We start from the raw sequence: 19,288 nt of genomic DNA on the forward strand, positions 1-19,288 counted from the left end.
CCTAGTTGTTGTTGTTATTATTAATGTCTCTATTAATGCAGAGACAATGCTTTTGCCCTTGTCCGTCCGTGTGTCCCGTTGTTGCACACTCAATGGTAAATATTGTTGTTTCTGCAGACCACATTAAAGTCACTGTGTTAATTTAAATGGTCATTCACACCAAGCACGATAACGACAATATTGTTTGGATCAATTTCAACGATTTTATGAAGCATTGACAGCCATTCAAAATCCATCAGACATCTGGGATGCAATCTGTCACTAATCCTCAAAAGATTGTGTTATTAATGTAGATGATGAGGAGACTATTATGCAGCTAACACTAGCTGGTAGGTTAACTGTCATTATCTCAGGTAGGGTATAACTATCTCACCTCCTTATAATTAATAATCAGAGTCAGATTATCCATATGCATGTGTCTTTCAGCACTCAAGAGATCTCTCTCCCTTCTCTGTGTGTGCTCTGACACAGCTGGACTGCACAGTGTTTGGTGCCTCTGTTTACTGTTTTATCAGTGTGGATGCTCACATACGTATCGTTGTAGTTATACTGTAGTTGTGCTTCCTGTGAATTAACTCAGTAGAGTGAACACAGAAACCCTGTTAAGTATTTTATTTGTAAGATGCCCATCCAACAGTTAACTGAAATGAACTTTAACATTATGATAGCTTTGCCAGTCGCATGGCTTTGACTTCTCCATGGTCTTTCATCAGGTAAAACACTGACAAGGGACTGACCTTTTCAAAGCTCTGCTTGCACAACATGGCAGCCTCAAACACTGTCTCCTCCTTGGTCACATTGACATGGTCGCTGGCAAGAATCTCTGTCAGTTTGTCCACAGAGAGAGAGAGGAAATCTTCCTAAGAGCATAATACAGTAGCTGATATATTATGACTCCACTATACTTCCTGAAATAACCTCTCAATCTCAATATTTCTACACTCATTTGGGTCAGTTGTGGTGTTGACAGGTTGATTAATAGTAATAAAACACCTTTAATATTTGATCAGCCTGTGTGGCTGATCAAATATCTGTATCCTTCAATGTCTGTATCTGTATCCTTCAATGTCTGACTGGCTGATACACAACATTGAAGTGTTTCAGAATGTAATCTTCTTTCGTGTAACGTCAGAGGTCCAACTCGGTGTCGTGTAGCCATGCCCGCATCTCTGGTCCTAGGTCGAAGAGGCTGGCTTCCGAGGGTGGTCTATATAAGGGGCAGTGATTATATGGTCGGCGGTCTGCTCAGGGTCACCGCACTCGCATGCCGCACTGTCCGCCAAGCCCCACGTCTTCATTGATGTTTTAAAGCGACCGACCCCAGTTAGACGGTTCAGTGTGGTCCATTGCCGGCGTGGTAGGTCGTCTCCTCCAATGGCGCCATCTCCTGGGTCCCAGATGTAACGGTGGATTCGGGAGGGCCCGGCTGACTCCCACTCCTCCTTCCAAGCTGCTGCCAACCATACATCTCTGGAGATGTCCTCAGAGGTGGAGTTGAGCATCTCTTGTGCTGCCTTGTTGTAGGGGAGGCGGGACTTGAGTCTGCTTGGAGGTGCTGGTGTTATTGTGGTGTTGTGCAGGATGTGCCAGTCATACTTTTGTGCCTTCTGGCCAGGGCGAGGGTGGCAGGCCGGCCGGTGCTATTCCCGCGAGGACTGGCAAGAGGGACACAGGGGTAGGCTTTAAGCATCCAGTTACTATTCGGAGTGAGGTATTGATAGCCACGTCGACTTTTCTCGCATGAGGGCTTCTGCTCCAGACTGGGGCGCAGTATTCTGCTGCAGAGAAAACCAGGGCTTGGGTGGATATTCGCAGCGTCTTAGCGGAGGCTCCCCAGGTTGTTCCAGCGAGGCGGCGGATCAGCGCGACCCTGGATGTCACCTTGGCCTTGACTTCTTCCAGATGTTGTTTGAAGGATAATGTCCGATCCAGACGCACTCCAAGATACTTCGGGGCTTGCTGGACCTCCAGACATTTGTTGTCGACGCGCACCTCAAGTTCCCTCCTGGCTTCTCTGGTGCTAAGGTGGTATGCCGCTGCGACTGTCTTTCCGACGCTGAGCTGCAGACGCCACCTTCGAAGGTATGCTACCAGTGTGCCCATGTCTTTGTTGAGACCCTCTTCCATCGCCTTCCACGTTGGTCGGCTCAGCATGACGGCAAGATCGTCTGCGTAGCCATACTTTCTGGATGCTGTATCAGGTAGGTCATGGATGTAAACTTTTTTTTTTAGAATGTAATCCATGATGTGCTTCTCCAACGTCTTAAAGGAGTAGGTGTCAGCCAAGCAGTGAATCCCTACACAGTTATTTTCATCCATGTGACTCTCCATGTAACTCTCCATGTAACAGCAGGCCTCTTGAACAGATGTGACATTTAACAAGTGTGCTGCTGCTAGCAGGGCCTGGACCAAATACAATGATATTAAGCACCGATGTTGGACAAAATGGAGACAATGAATAAGATTTAAGATGACAAAATTACCTGCACATTTTGCGTGAAGATGACTACCGCTGAAGTGTAGGCATAGCTCACCAACATCTCCATCACCTGAGGTTCCACATCGATCATGTCAACCCTTTCCTGTCTTGACTCCATCATGCCAGTTGTAAACATTGCCTGTGCAGGTTTAAAATTCTAATATTTGACTTGGAATGTTGATGGTTTAGTCCTTTGTCATTTTTATTTTAGTATTGATTGCATTTAGCATGGGATTTGGCTCACATGAAAGCCAAGACAGAATTGAATATATTCACTTAAAAACACCAGATCAACAATGTTCACATGGACAGGGGAACTCCTTTCCTCCACAGCACAGAATCACATCACATTATTCCCTTTTGAGGCAAATACTGTTTAGGCTCTCCAACATCTTGTCGGGATTCGTCTTATCCATGAGCACAAGTCATGTCTCCTCTATCCAACAGGAGGAGCTGGAATAAATAGTCAGTGAGTAACAATTGTTTGGACACATTATGTTTAATTAACACAATACTGTGGCTACATGACAGGAGAACAGGATCTTTAAAGATGTCACGACACACAGGACAGGAAAAATCCTCTTCTGGAAGAGACGACGTGGAAGCCACTTAGTCTCTGAGTGAAGCTACAAACACTCTGAATATACTTGCAGTGCTCATTATGCAGAATGTCCCATTTCACAAAAATAATTAAACAATTAAAGATCGACAAGCTCACAACTCGAAGCGGCACATTGTGAGCTTATAAATCGGCTATTGTTCAATATCTGAAGTATAAAATAGGTTTTAATTGGTTAGTGTATGTATTGTAATAAAACTTATAAAGAATTAAATATGCAAAGAAGTTAGTAAACAGGGCCGGATCTAGGCATAGGCAAAGGGGGGGCAATGCCCCACCAAATGCATATTATGTGACAGTAGACAACACTGTAACACTGCATGTCATGTCTACTATTAGCAATACCTGCTGTCTACAATAGCATGTCTACAAGAAACATGACCATTACTGTTTAACTCTCACATTGTTCTTGTACAGCTTTCTAGGTTGATAATAGAGTCAATAGTGACATCTAGTGTAACCAGTGCAAATCTAAGTGAGAAAAAGTGAACCTGAATCTATGTTACACCCACAGTTACATTTATATGGGGGCCGTGATTACATGCAAAAATACACACCAAAACATGTATATTGTTCTATTCAAATGATATTGAATCAGTGTCTCAAAACAGTCTCCCTAAACTGGATATCAGAACATTAACACTTTATATGAGCTGAGGTCCATTTGAGACTGAACTGTGTGGCTCATAGAATTGTTAATATTACATCCACATGAGTTTAGCTTGAATGTATTTACTTAGTCTTACTGCTCTGAGTTCATAGCTAAATCACCATGGATGGATTCTATATTGTTCCATTATTATATCATAGTGTTCTAATGTTCCATTATTATATCATAGTGTTCTAATGTTCCATTATTATATCATAGTGTTCTAATGTTACATTATTATATCATAGTGTTCTAATGTTACATTATTATATCATAATGTTACATTAATCATCTATGGAGCAGCTCCAGTATGTGTCTCTTGGTGACATCATCACTAGTCTTGTCACTCTGCCTTTCATCTTAAGACAATTAAAACTGATCTGTACAATATAGAAATAAATAATGTCAACTCTTTTAAAGTGAACTTTAACAGTAGCAACAGGACATATTCATATATTTCTGCTGTGTTTTCTGGTAAGTCAGTTAGTTGGTTTAGTCACTTGGCCCTTGACTGAACGTTGTCATCTTTCTCAACAGCTAATACATTAATTTGAATGACATTATGAAGTTATGCCTGTGCTGTGGCCAAGTTGACACCAAAGTATTGTCTGTCACTAGGCAGATCAGAACATAATATGAATAAGTCATATCTGAATACAGAATGTACTAGAGTTATGAATTACTACATTTGTAACAAAATGTAGGCTATTTATCAAAGTTAAATGCCCTATACAATCAGTTTGAAAAGTACGAATGTCTTCGTTTGATTTAAAAAAAATCACACCCAGTGTGAAGTGGGCGGTGTGGTCATCACAGTGGTCATCACAGTGATGGAAGCTCACTTTTTAAAAAAACGTTTTTTTAAGTGCATAGTCCTATTTATAGGTTATTGATTTCATCATGTGTCTCGCTAGCCAATCACAGTGCTGAATAGAGTCAGCCAATAGAGTCAGCCAATCACAGTACAGCTAGGGGTGTACTAATGCTAGGGGTGTACTAATTATGAGCCAATCACAGTACAGCGAAGTGTTTACTAATGAGGTGTCCCAACCCCACTTATAGGGGCGACTACACCGCCCAAAAATGTGATGTTACAGACAGTCATTATAGAGGGATAACATCAAGGGAATTAGTTTTACTCAAGATATAATATTTTACAATAAAACGTATTTAACCTGGATAGTCCACATATTTGTTGTAAATATTAACTCTTTAGGTAACGTTCAGTGACTCAGACAGGACAACACAGAAACGCTCAGGCAAGAATTCAGCGTTCACAAGATTTAATCCATATTAAAGTCAAGGATCAGAACAGAACAAAAAGTGAAGACTAATGTAGCTGTCAGGGAACAGGCAGAGAATCACAACATGATAATTAGTCGCTCTGGAGCTAAATGCCTAAATTATAAATGGTAAAGGTTGTATTTCTGAGGAAGTCAGAAGATATGACTTTGCTGAGCCCTGAAATACCCTTTGTATGTAAAACATGAATTATTGCACATTAATCAGACATTCTGCATAATAAGACAAATAGCCATTCTCTTGCAGTTGGATCCCATCAGAGCCAATGTGCAGTACTTAAAACCCATGAACAGTGTTGGACAGTAACTAAGTACATTTACTCTTGAACCCATGACCAGTGTTGGACAGTAACTAAGTACATTTACTCTTGAACCCATGACCAGTGTTGGACAGCTAAGCTGTCGCACACTCTGCTTAATACAGTAAATTAGTCAGTCAGTAGTGGTACTGTAACTCTCCCTCCTCTAGAATGTTCCCTGAAGTTTACTTTCACTGTGAATCGTGGTTGTTGTTAAAGTCCATTCAGCTGACAGAGTCAGCAGTAGGTTCCAGTGGTCTGGGTCAGTATTTCCTCCTGTAGCTGATGTGGAAAGACAGTCTGTCCTCCTCACTGGAAGTTGTGTTTGAGGGGGGGGCGGAGCTTCGACACACCACCACAGACCTGTTGCAAAGAGATACATTATGTAAAACTTCCTGTTGATTTTACTTTTTGACGAACCTTGACCTAAAATGATCAGATTCTGGCTGTGACAGTTATTTTACATAAAGTGTTGTTCAGGTTCAGGCAAACTGACTAGAACATAACTCTCAATATGTCTCTGGTGGTTCAATGTGACTTGTGTCAAAACTTGGTAGGCATCAGAAACAGAATTTATAGTCCCATCAGCTTTTTATTCCAATTGAATATATGACTTTAATGACTTGTAACAGAGTATGTTTGTGCAATTGCAACTTTTACGTTATGAGTATGAGTAAGTATAAAAAACTAGAATGCGTTAAATATATGCCACTTCAATAAACACACTTACAATTACTGACATTTGAATGGGCTTGTTACTAATGTTTATTGTCTACTTGTTACTAAGGTTTATTGTCATATGATATTCTCTTACCTGTAACTTAGGATCCTATACTCCAATGTTTTCTCAGAAGGTCACCGTGAAGAAGAGTGCAGCCTGAAAGTTGAACTGAAATAATAACAGTTGCTTGTCTTGTCTCTGTGTGTCTCTGTGGTCTGTCTCACTCTGAGCACTGACTGAGGAGGACAGTGTGTGTTGTGTTGTGTTGATGTAGGAGTATAAGTAGTAGCACCTCCCTTTTGTCTTGGAGTGGAGAAACACCTCCTCCTCCCACCTCCTCTCAGCTCTCCTCCAATTAACTGCAGTCAGGGCCATTTCAATGTGAAAGGCTCATAACAAAAGCCACCTTGGAGATGATGATGATGGGCCATCATAAGAGAAACATATACATAGACACAAGTTTCAATGTCCTTTGCTTCATTAACATGTTGAATGTTTTTCTTTGCCAAAGAAAGCAAACCCAGAGTTGTCAGTATTAATGATTGATAAAGTTCTTAGTTGTGCAATACAATTGTCATGTTAGATTATAAAAAGGTTAGCCGAGTGGTATGTGAATCTAATACAATTTCATGTACCAGTATACAAGTTGTTGGACATTACCTTTTTTCATTTTAGAAAACGTGCAAAATGCTTTTGGAACAATAGCATATTAATGGCAAGTCATTTTCTTACATTCACAATTCATAATTACACCATTTTACAATCGATAGCCATGTTTAAACATTACCCACTTGACTTGTAGTCATTTTCACAGTAGTAGCCTAACTGTATTGATAATTGTGTCATACTTTGCATAGTCAAGTCAATTTCAAACATTTTCATGTCAAGGATAATTGATTTGATTTAGCTGCTTCTGTCCCAGGATCCCCCATAAGATTTGTGTTGTTCAAACTTTATAAGATTATTCCACATTTTTCACAGATGTTCACAATTCTTCTTTTTATTTGAAGAGCCGATCTACAAGCTCACAACACGTCACATCACAATGCTTTCTGAACTTGTACATCAGCTATTTTCTAAGCGTATCTGCACGGCACACAGAACGGGGGACTGTTAACAAATAATTCACTTTCTGTACTTTTTAAATGTGGATGAGTTTAAGTCCTGACCTGCTAAACACATGAGATGCACCAAACACATTTATTTACATTCCCTTCAATATCCAGTGCAACATTTTGTGCAGATATTATACATCTGCATACTATATTGTCACCTGAGGTACACTATATGTTCATGTTTATATATTCAAGATATATAAAGACATACAACACATACAAGATCATGAATACTAGGAGCAGTAAAAGTATATTTACAGAAAAACAGTGAGGGTCATTTATTTAGGCAAGCTAGAAGACTTTTCTAGGTCCAGTTGCAAATTCCAGACAGGTGCTCTTTTATGGTGGTTTTGAAGGAGGGTAGGAAGCCACACTCTTTGATGGCTGTTGATTCATTCATATTCATTCTACTAGTATGCCACCATAATAGTAAAATGATTTGTGCCGAATCTGGGTGGAATGAGATCCGTTGAGCTCCCTCTGGTGTTCTCTTTCCTCTACCCTGAGCCATCCCACCCTAGCATATAATGAACAGGGGTTAGGTGAGTCCTATGTGTGGGTTTAGAAGTAACCTGATCAGCTACTTTTGATAGATCTGAAGTTGTGTTTTTAATTCCTTTGAGATGCTAGAGCACCATGAGGTGCATGCAGAGTCAAAATGACATTGGATGAGTGCTCCATCTAGTGTCCTCAGAGCATTCCTACTGACCAACGAGAAGGCCCTGCCAAAAGTCTTGTTCTTTGGTTGACTTTCTTGATTACTTCTGTTTCCATTTTTTCATTCTCTAAAATGCAACCCAGGCAGGTAATTAAAATGTTTTTTTCAACCTGCACTTTGTCCGTGTCTCAGACCAGGAGTGCAGAGTCATCGTAGGCCCTTTAATAGGCCTACAATTTGCCATATTAAAGGGATATTTCACTTTAAAAAAAAGTATTGGGTCATTTTATCGTCTATTCAGGCTTTTGTGAGCCCCCCAGACAGTGTCCTTGTCTCAGACCAGGAGTGCAGAGTCATCGTAGGCCCTTTAATAGGCCTACAATTTGCCATATTAAAGGGATATTTCACTTTAAAAAAAAGTATTGGGTCATTTTATCGTCTATTGTGAGCCCCCCAGACAGTTTTTAAGTTGCTTGGTTCAGTATTTAGATATGATATTCATTTTATCAGACCCTTCCTATACAAACCCATTATAACTACATTTTTAACATGTCAGATTCATCAAAAACACCCTTCCTTGGTTCTGGTGACTCATCCTGCCCTCCTAATACGTGAGGGGCCCCTTTTCATTTATTTAATTTAAAATTTGTATTGTATCCCCCCCCCCCCATAAAACAAATATTACAAATAAATGAAACAAGTAATTGAAAAAACACAGTCTCCTGACTGACGTTACAATGGGTTTGTATAGGAAGGGGGCCTGTCTGATAAAATTAATATGAAATATCTAAATACTGAATCAAGCAACTTAAAAACTGTCTGGGGTGCTCACAAAAGCCTGACTCCCTTCCTTGGGTATAGCTTATTGGATCTTGTTTAGTCGATACACTTATTTGTTTTAGCTCATGCTCATTTGATTTAGCTATTTTGTCTCATCTGTTTAAGGAAATAGGTAGCTGATATATTGCACTTTTACCTTAGCGCTAGGTATACTCTTGGTTGCTTGTTTTTGCAGAAAATGCACTAAGACTTCTGGTGATTAGTAGTTTTCGTTCCCTACCTATGTTGAATACACACTAAATGACTGTAATGTAATGTAATGATAAAAGAGGATTTCTGTGAAAGCTATTGATTATATACTGACAGGACAAGCATTGTGTTTATTTCTACAGAACTGGGACAACGCTGTGGTTTGTTTTCATATTACCATGTATGTACCTAGCCAGTGTGTGTATCTAAAGTGAGATTAAAGTTAATCTGAATCTATGTTACACCCACAGTTATGTTTATATGGGGGGTCGTGATTACATGCATAATACACACTAAAACATTGATATGGTTCTATTGCATGAGTATTTATACCTTGAACCCCAAATAGTTTAATAATAACCATCACTAGAAACAATAGGTGTGATCCATAAAAACATGACAACCTTTTCTGTTCACGGTCCACCCACCTGACCACTTAACACCATGTGCAGATCTGCAGGCTTACAACTTTAACATCTGCTATTTTTGAAATTGTTGGAAAAATATCGAATTTTAATCGAATAATTTTGAACATTTAAACATAAATCTTCTCTTCTAAGCCTAGAAGAGAAGATTTAGAGAATATTTGGTGCCAGGGACCCTAGAATCTAGGGGACGGGGTCCCTGGCACCAAATATTTGAGGATGGTCCCAGGGACCAATGCATTTGGGGGTCCTTGACATGAAAAGGTTTGAGAACCACTGCTTTAGGAAACACTTGTCAATGTGACTATCATTGACCACAACACAATCATATATACAGATTCTATAACACTGAGTAATACCCCCCCTTAGGCTTTACATTTCTTATCATCATCATGTCTAACTGCATTGTTCCACAGTTACACTGATCTTCCCTGGTAACATCCTCAGAGGGACAGTGTCATCTGTAGTATCATCACCAGTGCTAAGGTATGGAAAGAGTGTGTCAGTGAAAGTGTGTGTGAAGGTGTGTATGTGTGTGTTAGTATCAGGATCAGAGAATGACAGCTTTCCTTCATTCCAGTCCAGTTGGACTCTGATCCTCTGAGGATTCTGCTCCAATGAGAGAACAGTGTCTGACCCTGATGAGGAGCGTTCTGTGTATTCACCTTCATCTAACTGTATTGCCCAGTATTGACCCCCTCCGGCAGTATTGACTCCCTTCCTCGGGTAAGACTCTGCTAACACACCCACTTGCCAGTTTGTATTGTCTCCAACCTCAACATCCCAGCTGTGAGTCCCTGAGTTAAAGCCCTCAGAACCCAGGACATAGCCATAGTGGTCAAACCTCTCTGGGTTGTCAGGAAGCTGCTGTTCCTCTCCACCTCTCACACTGGTCAGATCATCAGACAGGGTGTATTCTGGATGGGCAGTGTTGGGGTCCAGAATGATAGGATTGTAAGAGACAATGTCCTTCATCTTGTCCCAGACTCTGAAGGTCAGGTTGTCCAGGTGTTTGGTCACGTCTATCAAAGCCCCTGAGACCAGCTGTGGGTCCTGCGGTGTGAACTGGACTCTTGCCATTGTGGTCTTGTAGTTCTGCAAGAATGAGATGTGTTCAGCTCTCAGCTCCTCCTCTATGGCTTTGATGTTGTTTGAAAGGCTTGATATGTCTCTGTTCAGGACCTTAATCTTCTTTTTCATCATCTGACTCTTATGTTGCTGTTCATCCCTCAGTGCAGTGATGCTGGCCTCCTCTTCCTCTTGTAGAAACTGATGAAACGTCTTAAACTGTTCCTTAATCTGCCTCTCTGCTTGTCGGGCCTGGACCTTAATGTGTTTTGCTGTTCGGTCACTTTGCTTTTTAACTTCATTAAAGACCCCCAGTTTCTCCTGTAAAGGCTTCAGTAATGTCTGGACTTCCTCCTTGTGATCCAGAGCAGCTTCATCGATGGGTCTGAAACTGTGGCTGGTGTGTTTTTTAGAATCGCGACAGATAACACACACTGGCTGTTGACATTCCAGACAGAACAGCTTAAGTTTCTCAGCATGCAGACTGCAGAGATCCTCAGACCCTGATGAAGTTCTCTTACGTATTGAAGCTCTCCGTCTCTCCTGTATGAAGGCCTCACACAGGTTCTTCAGAGCCAGGTTACGGGGTAGATGATCTGTTGAATGTATTTCCTTACAAACTGGACATTCCTTTATTTCCTTCTGTCTCCACCATTCTTGCAGACAAGCTTTACAGAAGCTGTGGCTACATGACAGGAGAACTGGATCTTTAAAGATGTCACAACACACAGGACAGGAATAATCCTCTTCTGGAAGAAGGCAATTCAGAGTCAGCAGCAGGTTACAGTGGTCTGGGTCAGTATTCCCTCCTGTAGCTGATGTGGAAAGACAGTCTGTCCTCCTCACTGGAAGTTGTGTTTGAGGGGGGGGGGGTGGAGCTTCGACACACCACCACAGACCTGTTGCAAAGAGATACATTATGTAAAACTTCCTGTTGATTTTACATTTTGACGAACCTTGACCTAAAATGATCAGATTCTGGCTGTGACAGTTATTTTACATCTATAACTGTCTTGTTCAGGCAAACTGACTAGAACATAACTCTCAATATGTCTCTGATGGTTCAATATGACTTGTGTCAAAACTTGGTAGGCATCAGAAACAGAATTTATAGTCCCATCAGCTTTTTATTCCAATTGAATATATGACTTTAATTACTTGTAACAAATCAGTAGTATGTTTGTGCAATTGCAACCTTTACTTAAGTATAAAAAACTAAAGTCTTCCACCACTGAGTAGAAAGGTCGGTAGAATGAGTGAAATATATGCCACTTCAATAAACACACTTACAATTACTGACATTTGAATGGGCTTGTTACTAATTCAATTACTTTATGTAAAAATTGCCAACAAATTCAGAAGATTATAAGGTTTATTGTCATATGATATTCTCTTACCTGTAACTTAGGATCCTACTCCAATGTTTTCTCAGAAGGTCCTGTGAAGAAGAGTGCAGCCTGAAAGTTGAACTGAAATAATAACAGTTGCTTGTCTCTGTGTGTCTCTGTGTTCTGTGGTCTGTCTGACTCTAAGCACTGACTGAGCAGGACAGTGTGTGTTGTGTTGTGTTGATGTAGGAGTATAAGTAGGAGCACCTCCCTTTTGTCTTGGAGTGGAGACACACCTCCTCCTCCCACCTCCTCTCAGCTCTCCTCCAATTAACTGCAGTCAGGGCCATTTCAATGTGAAAGGCTCATAACAAAAGCCACCGTGGAGATGATGATGATGGGCCATCATCAGAGAAACATTTACATAGACACAGGTTTCAATGTCCTTTGCTTCATTAACATGTTGAATGTTTTTCTTTGCCAAAGAAAGCAAACCCAGAGTTGTCAGTATTAATGATTGATAAAGTTCTTAGCTGTGCAAAACAATTGTCATGTTAGATTATAAAAAGGTTAGCCGAGTGGTATCTGAATCTAATACAATTTCATGTACCAGTATACAAGTATTTGGACATTACCTTTTTTCATTTTAGAAAACGTGCAAAATGCTTTTGGAACAGTAGCATATTAATGGCAAGTCACTTTCTTACATTCACAATTCATAATTACACCATTTTACAATCGATAGCCATGTTTAAACATTACCCACTTGTAGTCATTTTCACAGTAGTAGCCTAACTGTATTGATAATTGTGTCATACTTTGCATAGTCAAGTCAATTTCAAACATTTTCATGTCAAGGATAATTGATAACTGCTTCTGTCCCAGGATCCCCCATAAGATTTGTGTTGTTCAAACTTTATAAGATTATTCCACATTTTTCACAGATGTTCACAATTCTTCCTTTTCTTTGAAGAGCCGATCTACAAGCTCACAACACTTCACATCACAATGCTTTCTGAACTTGTAGATCAGCTATTTTCTAAGCGTATCTGCACGGCACACAGAACGGGGGAATGTTAACAAATAATTCACTTTCTGTACCCTTTAAATGTGGATGAGTTTAAGTCCTGACCTGCTAAACCCATGAGATGCACCAAACACATTTATTTACATTCCCTTCAATATCCAGTGCAACATTTTGTGCAGATATTATACATCTGCATACTATATTGTCACCTGAGGTACACTATATGTTCATGTTTATATATTCAATTCACCAAGACATATAAAGACATACAACATACATACAAGATCATAAATACTAGGAGCAGTAAAAGTATATTTACAGTAAAACAGTGGGGGGTCATTTCCTTTGGCAAGCTAGAAGACTTGTCTAGGTCCAGTTGCAAAGTTCTCTTTTTTGGTGGTTTTGAAGGAGGGTAGGAAGCCACACTCTTTGATGGCTGTTGGTAGAGCATTCTTTTTACTATTATGCCACCATAACAGTAGAGTGAATTCATCCCCATGTTTGTGCCGAATCTGGGGGGAATGAGATGTGTGGGTTTAGAAGTAACCTGATCAGCTAGTTTTGATAGATCTGAAGTTGTGTTTTTAATGCCTTTGAGGTGCTAGAGCACCATGAGGTGCATGCAGAGTCAAAATGACATTGGATGAGTGCTCCAGCTAGTGTCCTCAGAGCATTCCTACTGACCAACGAGGAGGCCCTGCCCCAAAGTCTTGTTCTTTGGTCGACTTTCTTGATTACCTCTGTTTCCATTTTTTCATTTTCTAAAATGCAACCCAGGTAGGTAATTAAAATGTTTTTTTTCAACCTGCACTTTGTCATTGTCTGAGACCAGGAGTGCAGAGTCATCATAGGCCCTTTAATAGGCCTACAATTTGCCATATTAAAGGGATATTTCACTTTAAAAAAATAATTGGGTCATTTTATCGTCTATTCAGGCTTTTGTGAGCCCCCCAGACAGTTTTTAAGTTGCTTGGTTCAGTATTTAGATATGATATTCATTCATCAGACCCTTCCTATACAATCCCATTATAACTAAATTTTTGCCCTCCTAATACGTGAGGGGCCCTTTTTCATTTATTTAATTGAATTGTATTGTACCCCCCCCAAACTGTTCTCTAAAATGCAACCCAGGTTAAAAGGTTTTTTTCAACCTGCACTTTGTCCTCGTCCGAGACCAGGAGTGCAGAGTCATCCACGAACAAATACAATTTGCCATATTAAACTGTTTGCCTACTTGTCCATCCACATGTCATGTAAACAGTGTGTCTATAAGCTACGTCTGAACAGGGTGTCTTGAGAATGAGTCTCAATGACATCATCTGTATAAATAAATGATAAATTAATAATAAAAAAAAATAGTGTATCAGTGGTTCTCAATGTGAGGTTTTAGGACAATCTTCACCATCCATTCACATAAGTACTGTATAACTGGAGAATGTACAATAATTGCTATTTGAACAGAATTTCTCTTTTAACTCTTTACCAACATAAATAGTTATCAAAGGAATACATATACATGTGAATTGCGTGGCCTAATGTAAATCAAACTGAGGGTTCTTGGAATGAGAGAGTACTTAGAGAATGACTGTAGCTCAACGACCCACAGTCTAGATACTAGAATGTGTAAATTGGGGGATACTTGGAGACAATGACACACCTCAAGTGTGTGTAGTCTCTCATTGAAGCAGAATCCTCAGAGGATCAGATTCCAGCTGGACTGGAATGAAGGCAAGGTGTCATTCTCTGATCCTGATACTAACACACACACATACACCCCCTCCCCATAAAACAAATATTACAAATAAATGAAACAAGTAATTGAAAAAACACGGTCTCCTGAGTTTGACGTTACAATTGGTTTGTATAGGAAGGGGGCCTGTCTGATAAAATGAATATGAAACATCTAAATACTAAATCAAGCAACTTAAAAACTGTCTGGGGTGCTGACAAAAGCCTGAGTAGTCGATAAAATTACCATTGAATCGGCTATTTTTCAATTGCCCAAGTATAAAATAGGGCTTAATTGGTTAATGTATGTTTTGTAATAATGAATATAAATACATACATAAAGTGGAATTGAAAGCACAATATTCACCTCTGAGATTTAGAGAACTAGATGTACTGTATAGATAACTGAAAATATAAATACTCAAGGTACTTCAATATTGTACTTGAATACAGTACTGAGTAAATTCAGTTACTCCACTACACTACACTTTATAAAAATGCAATACTGCAGATTCAGAGATTATTACTGGCAGTAAGTCTGTCATAACTCAGGACGTGAGGGAAAAAGAGGAGGTGGTCTGGCGAATATCTTTTCTGACACTTTAAAATTCAAACCTCTGCCAAACCTCGGCAGTTTTAAATCATTTGAATACCAGGCCACCATATTGGAGAGTCAATCCTCTGTGCTTATGATTAGTATGTATCGACCTCCAAAGTGCAGCAAAGCCTTATTTCTAACAGAAATATCAGAACTTTTATCTATCTGTTCCACTAATTATGACAGAACTCTGATTACTGGAGATGCTAATCTACATGTTGACATTGTTTCGGATGTTGTGGCTATGGGTTTCCTACAGTTACTGCACAACTTTGACTTTATTCAACATGTTGTTGGGCCAACACATAAACATGGCCATACCCTGGACTTGGTGATCACTAAAGGTTTGAATATCACTGTTGACAGTATTATTGATAAGCCCGAACTAACAGACCACTATTTATTGTGTTTTAATATGACTGTCTCTGATCTAGGGAAAAACAATACAGAATATACTATAAAAAAACGTTTTTTTAGCTCATCTGCAGCAAACGAGTTTCCTCGTCATCTGGCGTGTGTGCAGGTGCCCCCCCTACTTGATGCTCCCTCAGTGAATGATATGGTTCAACATTTTAATCTCAAATTAGAGTCAGCTCTCGACATAGTGGCTCCTATGAAAACTAAAAAGAAACTTAACTCTAGAGTAACACCCTGGATCGACACGCACATGCGCTCACTCAAGAAAGAATGTCGTAAAGCTGAGCGAATTTGGAGAAAAAACAAACTCACTGTCCACCTAGAGATCTTTAAGAAGTCAACAGTGGCCTATAACAAAGCACTGCGCTTGGCAAGGCAGGCATATTTTTCACGCATTATCAATGACAACAAGCAAAATGCCAGAGTCTTATTCTCTACCATTGAACATCTCTTAAACCCCCCCCAGGCTTACAAGGAGTCGCTCCCTGCTTCTAAAGCTAAGTGTGATGAGTTCGCATCCTTTTTTGAAAACAAAATTTTTAGCATTCGAGCTGGTATTATAAATGCTGCTGCTAGCACTGCAAATGCGGCAAATGGTGCATGGTGCAAAAATGTAGATCCCTCCAGAGGAAGCCTAATATCATTCTGCGCAATTAATGAAGAGGAACTCCGTAAAACTATATCACAGATGACATCATCATCTTGCTCACTGGATGTAGTACCCACCCCGTTTCTCAAAGAGGTTTTAGACAGTGTTATTGGAGATATCCTAAGAATTGTAAACAGCTCTCTACTTTCAGGCGTCTTTCCAGACTCACTGAAAACGGCTGTAGTCAGGCCGCTACTCAAGAAACACAACCTTGATCCATTGGTGCTGGGTAATTATAGACCAATCTCAAATCTGCCATTTTTGGGCAAGGTCTTAGAAAAAACTATCTTTCATCAACTGGATGTGTTCCTACAGAACAATAAGGTTCATAACAAATTCCAATCTGGCTTCAGGAAAGGTCATAGTACAGAAACAGCACTTGTAAAAGTAATTAATGATCTAAGGGTGTCCGCTGACGACAAAAATGTATCTGTTCTCCTACTTCTTGACTTAACCGCTGCTTTTGATACGATTGATCACACAATTCTACTACAACGTTTGGAGTACTGGATTGGTTTGTCAGGCACAGCCTTGTCTTGGTTTCACTCTTACCTAACAGGCAGAAGCTATTTTGTCAGTCTAGCTAACTTTGACTCAGACAAACACAACATCTGTTCTGGTATTCCACAGGGCTCAATTCTGGGTCCCTTATTGTTCTCCCTGTATATACTACCGCTGGGAGAACTCATCGCCGATCACGGAGTGAACTTCCATTTCTATGCTGATGATACCCAGCTGTATCTTTCAGTAGCTCCAGACGACCCCTGCGCTCTAGACCCATTGTTGACCTGTCTGTCCAGTATAAAATGCTGGATGAGTGAGAACTTTCTTAAGCTAAATGAGGATAAAACAGAAGTTCTCATAATTGGCTCCAGTGAGCAGAGAGAATCAATAACAAGTAGACTTGGTAACCTGGCTGTAGAAAGTAACACCACAGTAAAGAACCTGGGGGTGATTATCGATTCTGAATTGAATTTCAATACACACATTAATCATGTCACCAAGATTGCTTTCTTTCATCTTAGAAATATTGCGCGAATTAGAGACTATCTGTCGTTAGACGATGCAAAGACGCTGATCCACGCTTTTGTTTTCTCTCGGCTTGATTACTGCAACGCACTCTACTCTGGCCTGCCAAAGAAAACAACTGACAGATTACAACTTGTTCAAAATGCGGCAGCCAGAATTTTAACTAAAACCAGGATGAGAGAACATATCACTCCAGTTCTTGCTTCACTACACTGGCTCCCGGTTGTTTTTAGGATTGATTTTAAAATTCTTTTAATAGTTTATAAAGCTCTAAATGGTCTGGCACCTACCTACCTCTCTGACTGCCTAGAGAGATATGTTCCAAACCGGGCCCTCAGGTCTTCAAGTGCTGACCTGCTCGAGGTGCCTACAATGACATATAAAAAATACGGTGAAGCAGCATTCTGCTTTTACGGACCGACAGTGTGGAATAAACTCCCATTACACCTAAGACAGGCAGCCTCTGTCGATAGCTTTAAAGCACAGCTCAAGACCTATTACTTCACTCTTGCTTTTAGCTGATTCTTTGGTTGATTTTTAATTCCTCACTGTATTCCCTATTTTAATGTTGTTTTATGCCTTTGCTTTTGCTTGCTTTTATTTTATTTTATTTTATCTTTGTTTGCTTTATTGTTAAATTGGTTCTAACTGTAATTGTATTATTGCTCTGTAAAGCACTTTGAGCTGCATTTCATGTCATGAAAGGTGCTATACAAATAAAGTTTATTATTATTATTATTATTATAACAACATGATAAAAGAGGATTTCTGTGAAAGCCATTGATTATATACTGACAGGACAAGCATTGTGTTTATTTCTACAGAACTGGGACAACGCTATGGTTTGATTTCATATTATGTGACAGTAGACACCACTGTAACACTGCATGTCATGTCTATTAGCAATACCTGCTGTCTACAAGTAGCACGTCTACAAGAAACATGACCATTCACACTGTTTAACTCTCACATTGTTCATCATGTACAGCTTTCTAGGTTGATAATAGTCAATAGTGACATCTAGTGGACATGCAGGGGAAACCTGCATGTCCATGTATGTACCTAACCAGTGCATCTAGTGAGAATAAAGTGAATCTGAATCTATGTTACACCCACAGTTATGTTTATATGGGGGCCGTGATTACATGCAAAATACACACTAAAACATTGATATGGTTCTATTGTATGAGTACATAAAAAGTACTCCCCACTCTCAGCGCTCTGTGTGCAGTGCTGATATAACCCAGAATTCCGTACATTTTCAAAAACGAAAAGGGTGGCATGATGGCATATCATTGTAATGTCCAACAAACACACTTGTTTTCACAGAGAAGTAACATTTTGTTATCTGAATGGACAATTCCATAGAATAACCATATATCAATAGCTAAACTTCTAAATTAACTTTTGACATAATCAGAATCCACTTTTGTGTCATCACAGGTTTACAAGTGTAAATGTTTTTGTTTCTGGGTTTGCTTTCTTTGGCAAAGAAAAAACAGTCAATATGTTGATGAAACAAAACACATTGGAACTGGCATCTATGTAAATGTTTCTCTGATGATGGCCCATCATTGCACTGTCTTTTGTTATGAGCCTTTCACATTGAAATGGACCCTGACTGCAGTGAACTGGACGAATGTGAGGAGGTGGGAGGAGGTGTTTCTGAGTTTCTCCTCTTCAAGATAAAAGGTGGTGTTTTCACTCCAAATGTCCACTCTGTCCTCCTGCTCAGACTCCAGGACACACCACAGTTAAACTCTCAGGACTCACAGTGAGGGAGGACAGACTGTCTTTCCACAGCTACAGGAGGCTCTATCTTCACTTACACACCTCTTCCACCAGGGGGCGAAAGGCACTAAGAAGGCAACGGTGCCTGGATCCTTCAATGCGCATGTGTGAAACACGTTGACTCGGAAGTAAGTGCGTGTTGTGGTCTTGGTGAAAAACGTGAAGAAGGTAAACGTGTCAAATGGAGTCTGTACGGCTGAAGATAAATGAACACATGACGTCGGTGGGAGAGGAGATATTGTGTGTTTTGGACAAACAGCAGCGTGGTGCTGATGTTTGTTGTGTGAAGCTTGTCAGAGTGTTTGTGTTGGAGCGCCTCAGTGCGGCTGCAGAGTTCATGTGCAACCTCTTCCAGAGA

The 19,288-nt window shown here is 40.0% G+C and overlaps 2 protein-coding genes across 2 annotated transcripts in view; both read right to left on the reverse strand.

The window, feature by feature from the left end:
* LOC308102580 (E3 ubiquitin-protein ligase TRIM35-like) overlaps positions 1–19,288 on the reverse strand; it is a gene marked incomplete at its 5' end in the record, with an annotated part of 614,451 nt that overhangs the window by 578,521 nt on the left and 16,642 nt on the right. The gene's annotated exons all lie outside the window — the stretch shown is intronic.
* On the reverse strand, positions 1,591–11,281 carry LOC308103904 (E3 ubiquitin-protein ligase TRIM35-like; the record flags this gene model as incomplete). The annotated part of the gene is made up of 3 exons (XM_080454113.1): positions 1,591–2,403; positions 9,716–11,112; positions 11,263–11,281. The coding sequence occupies 3 exons, from the start codon at positions 11,279–11,281 to the stop codon at positions 1,591–1,593; spliced, it is 2,229 nt and encodes a 742-aa protein (XP_080310239.1).

This window comes from Gymnoscopelus braueri, assembly GCF_963280865.1.
Source record: "Gymnoscopelus braueri genome assembly, chromosome: 16".
NCBI classification, from domain to species: domain Eukaryota; kingdom Metazoa; phylum Chordata; class Actinopteri; order Myctophiformes; family Myctophidae; genus Gymnoscopelus; species Gymnoscopelus braueri.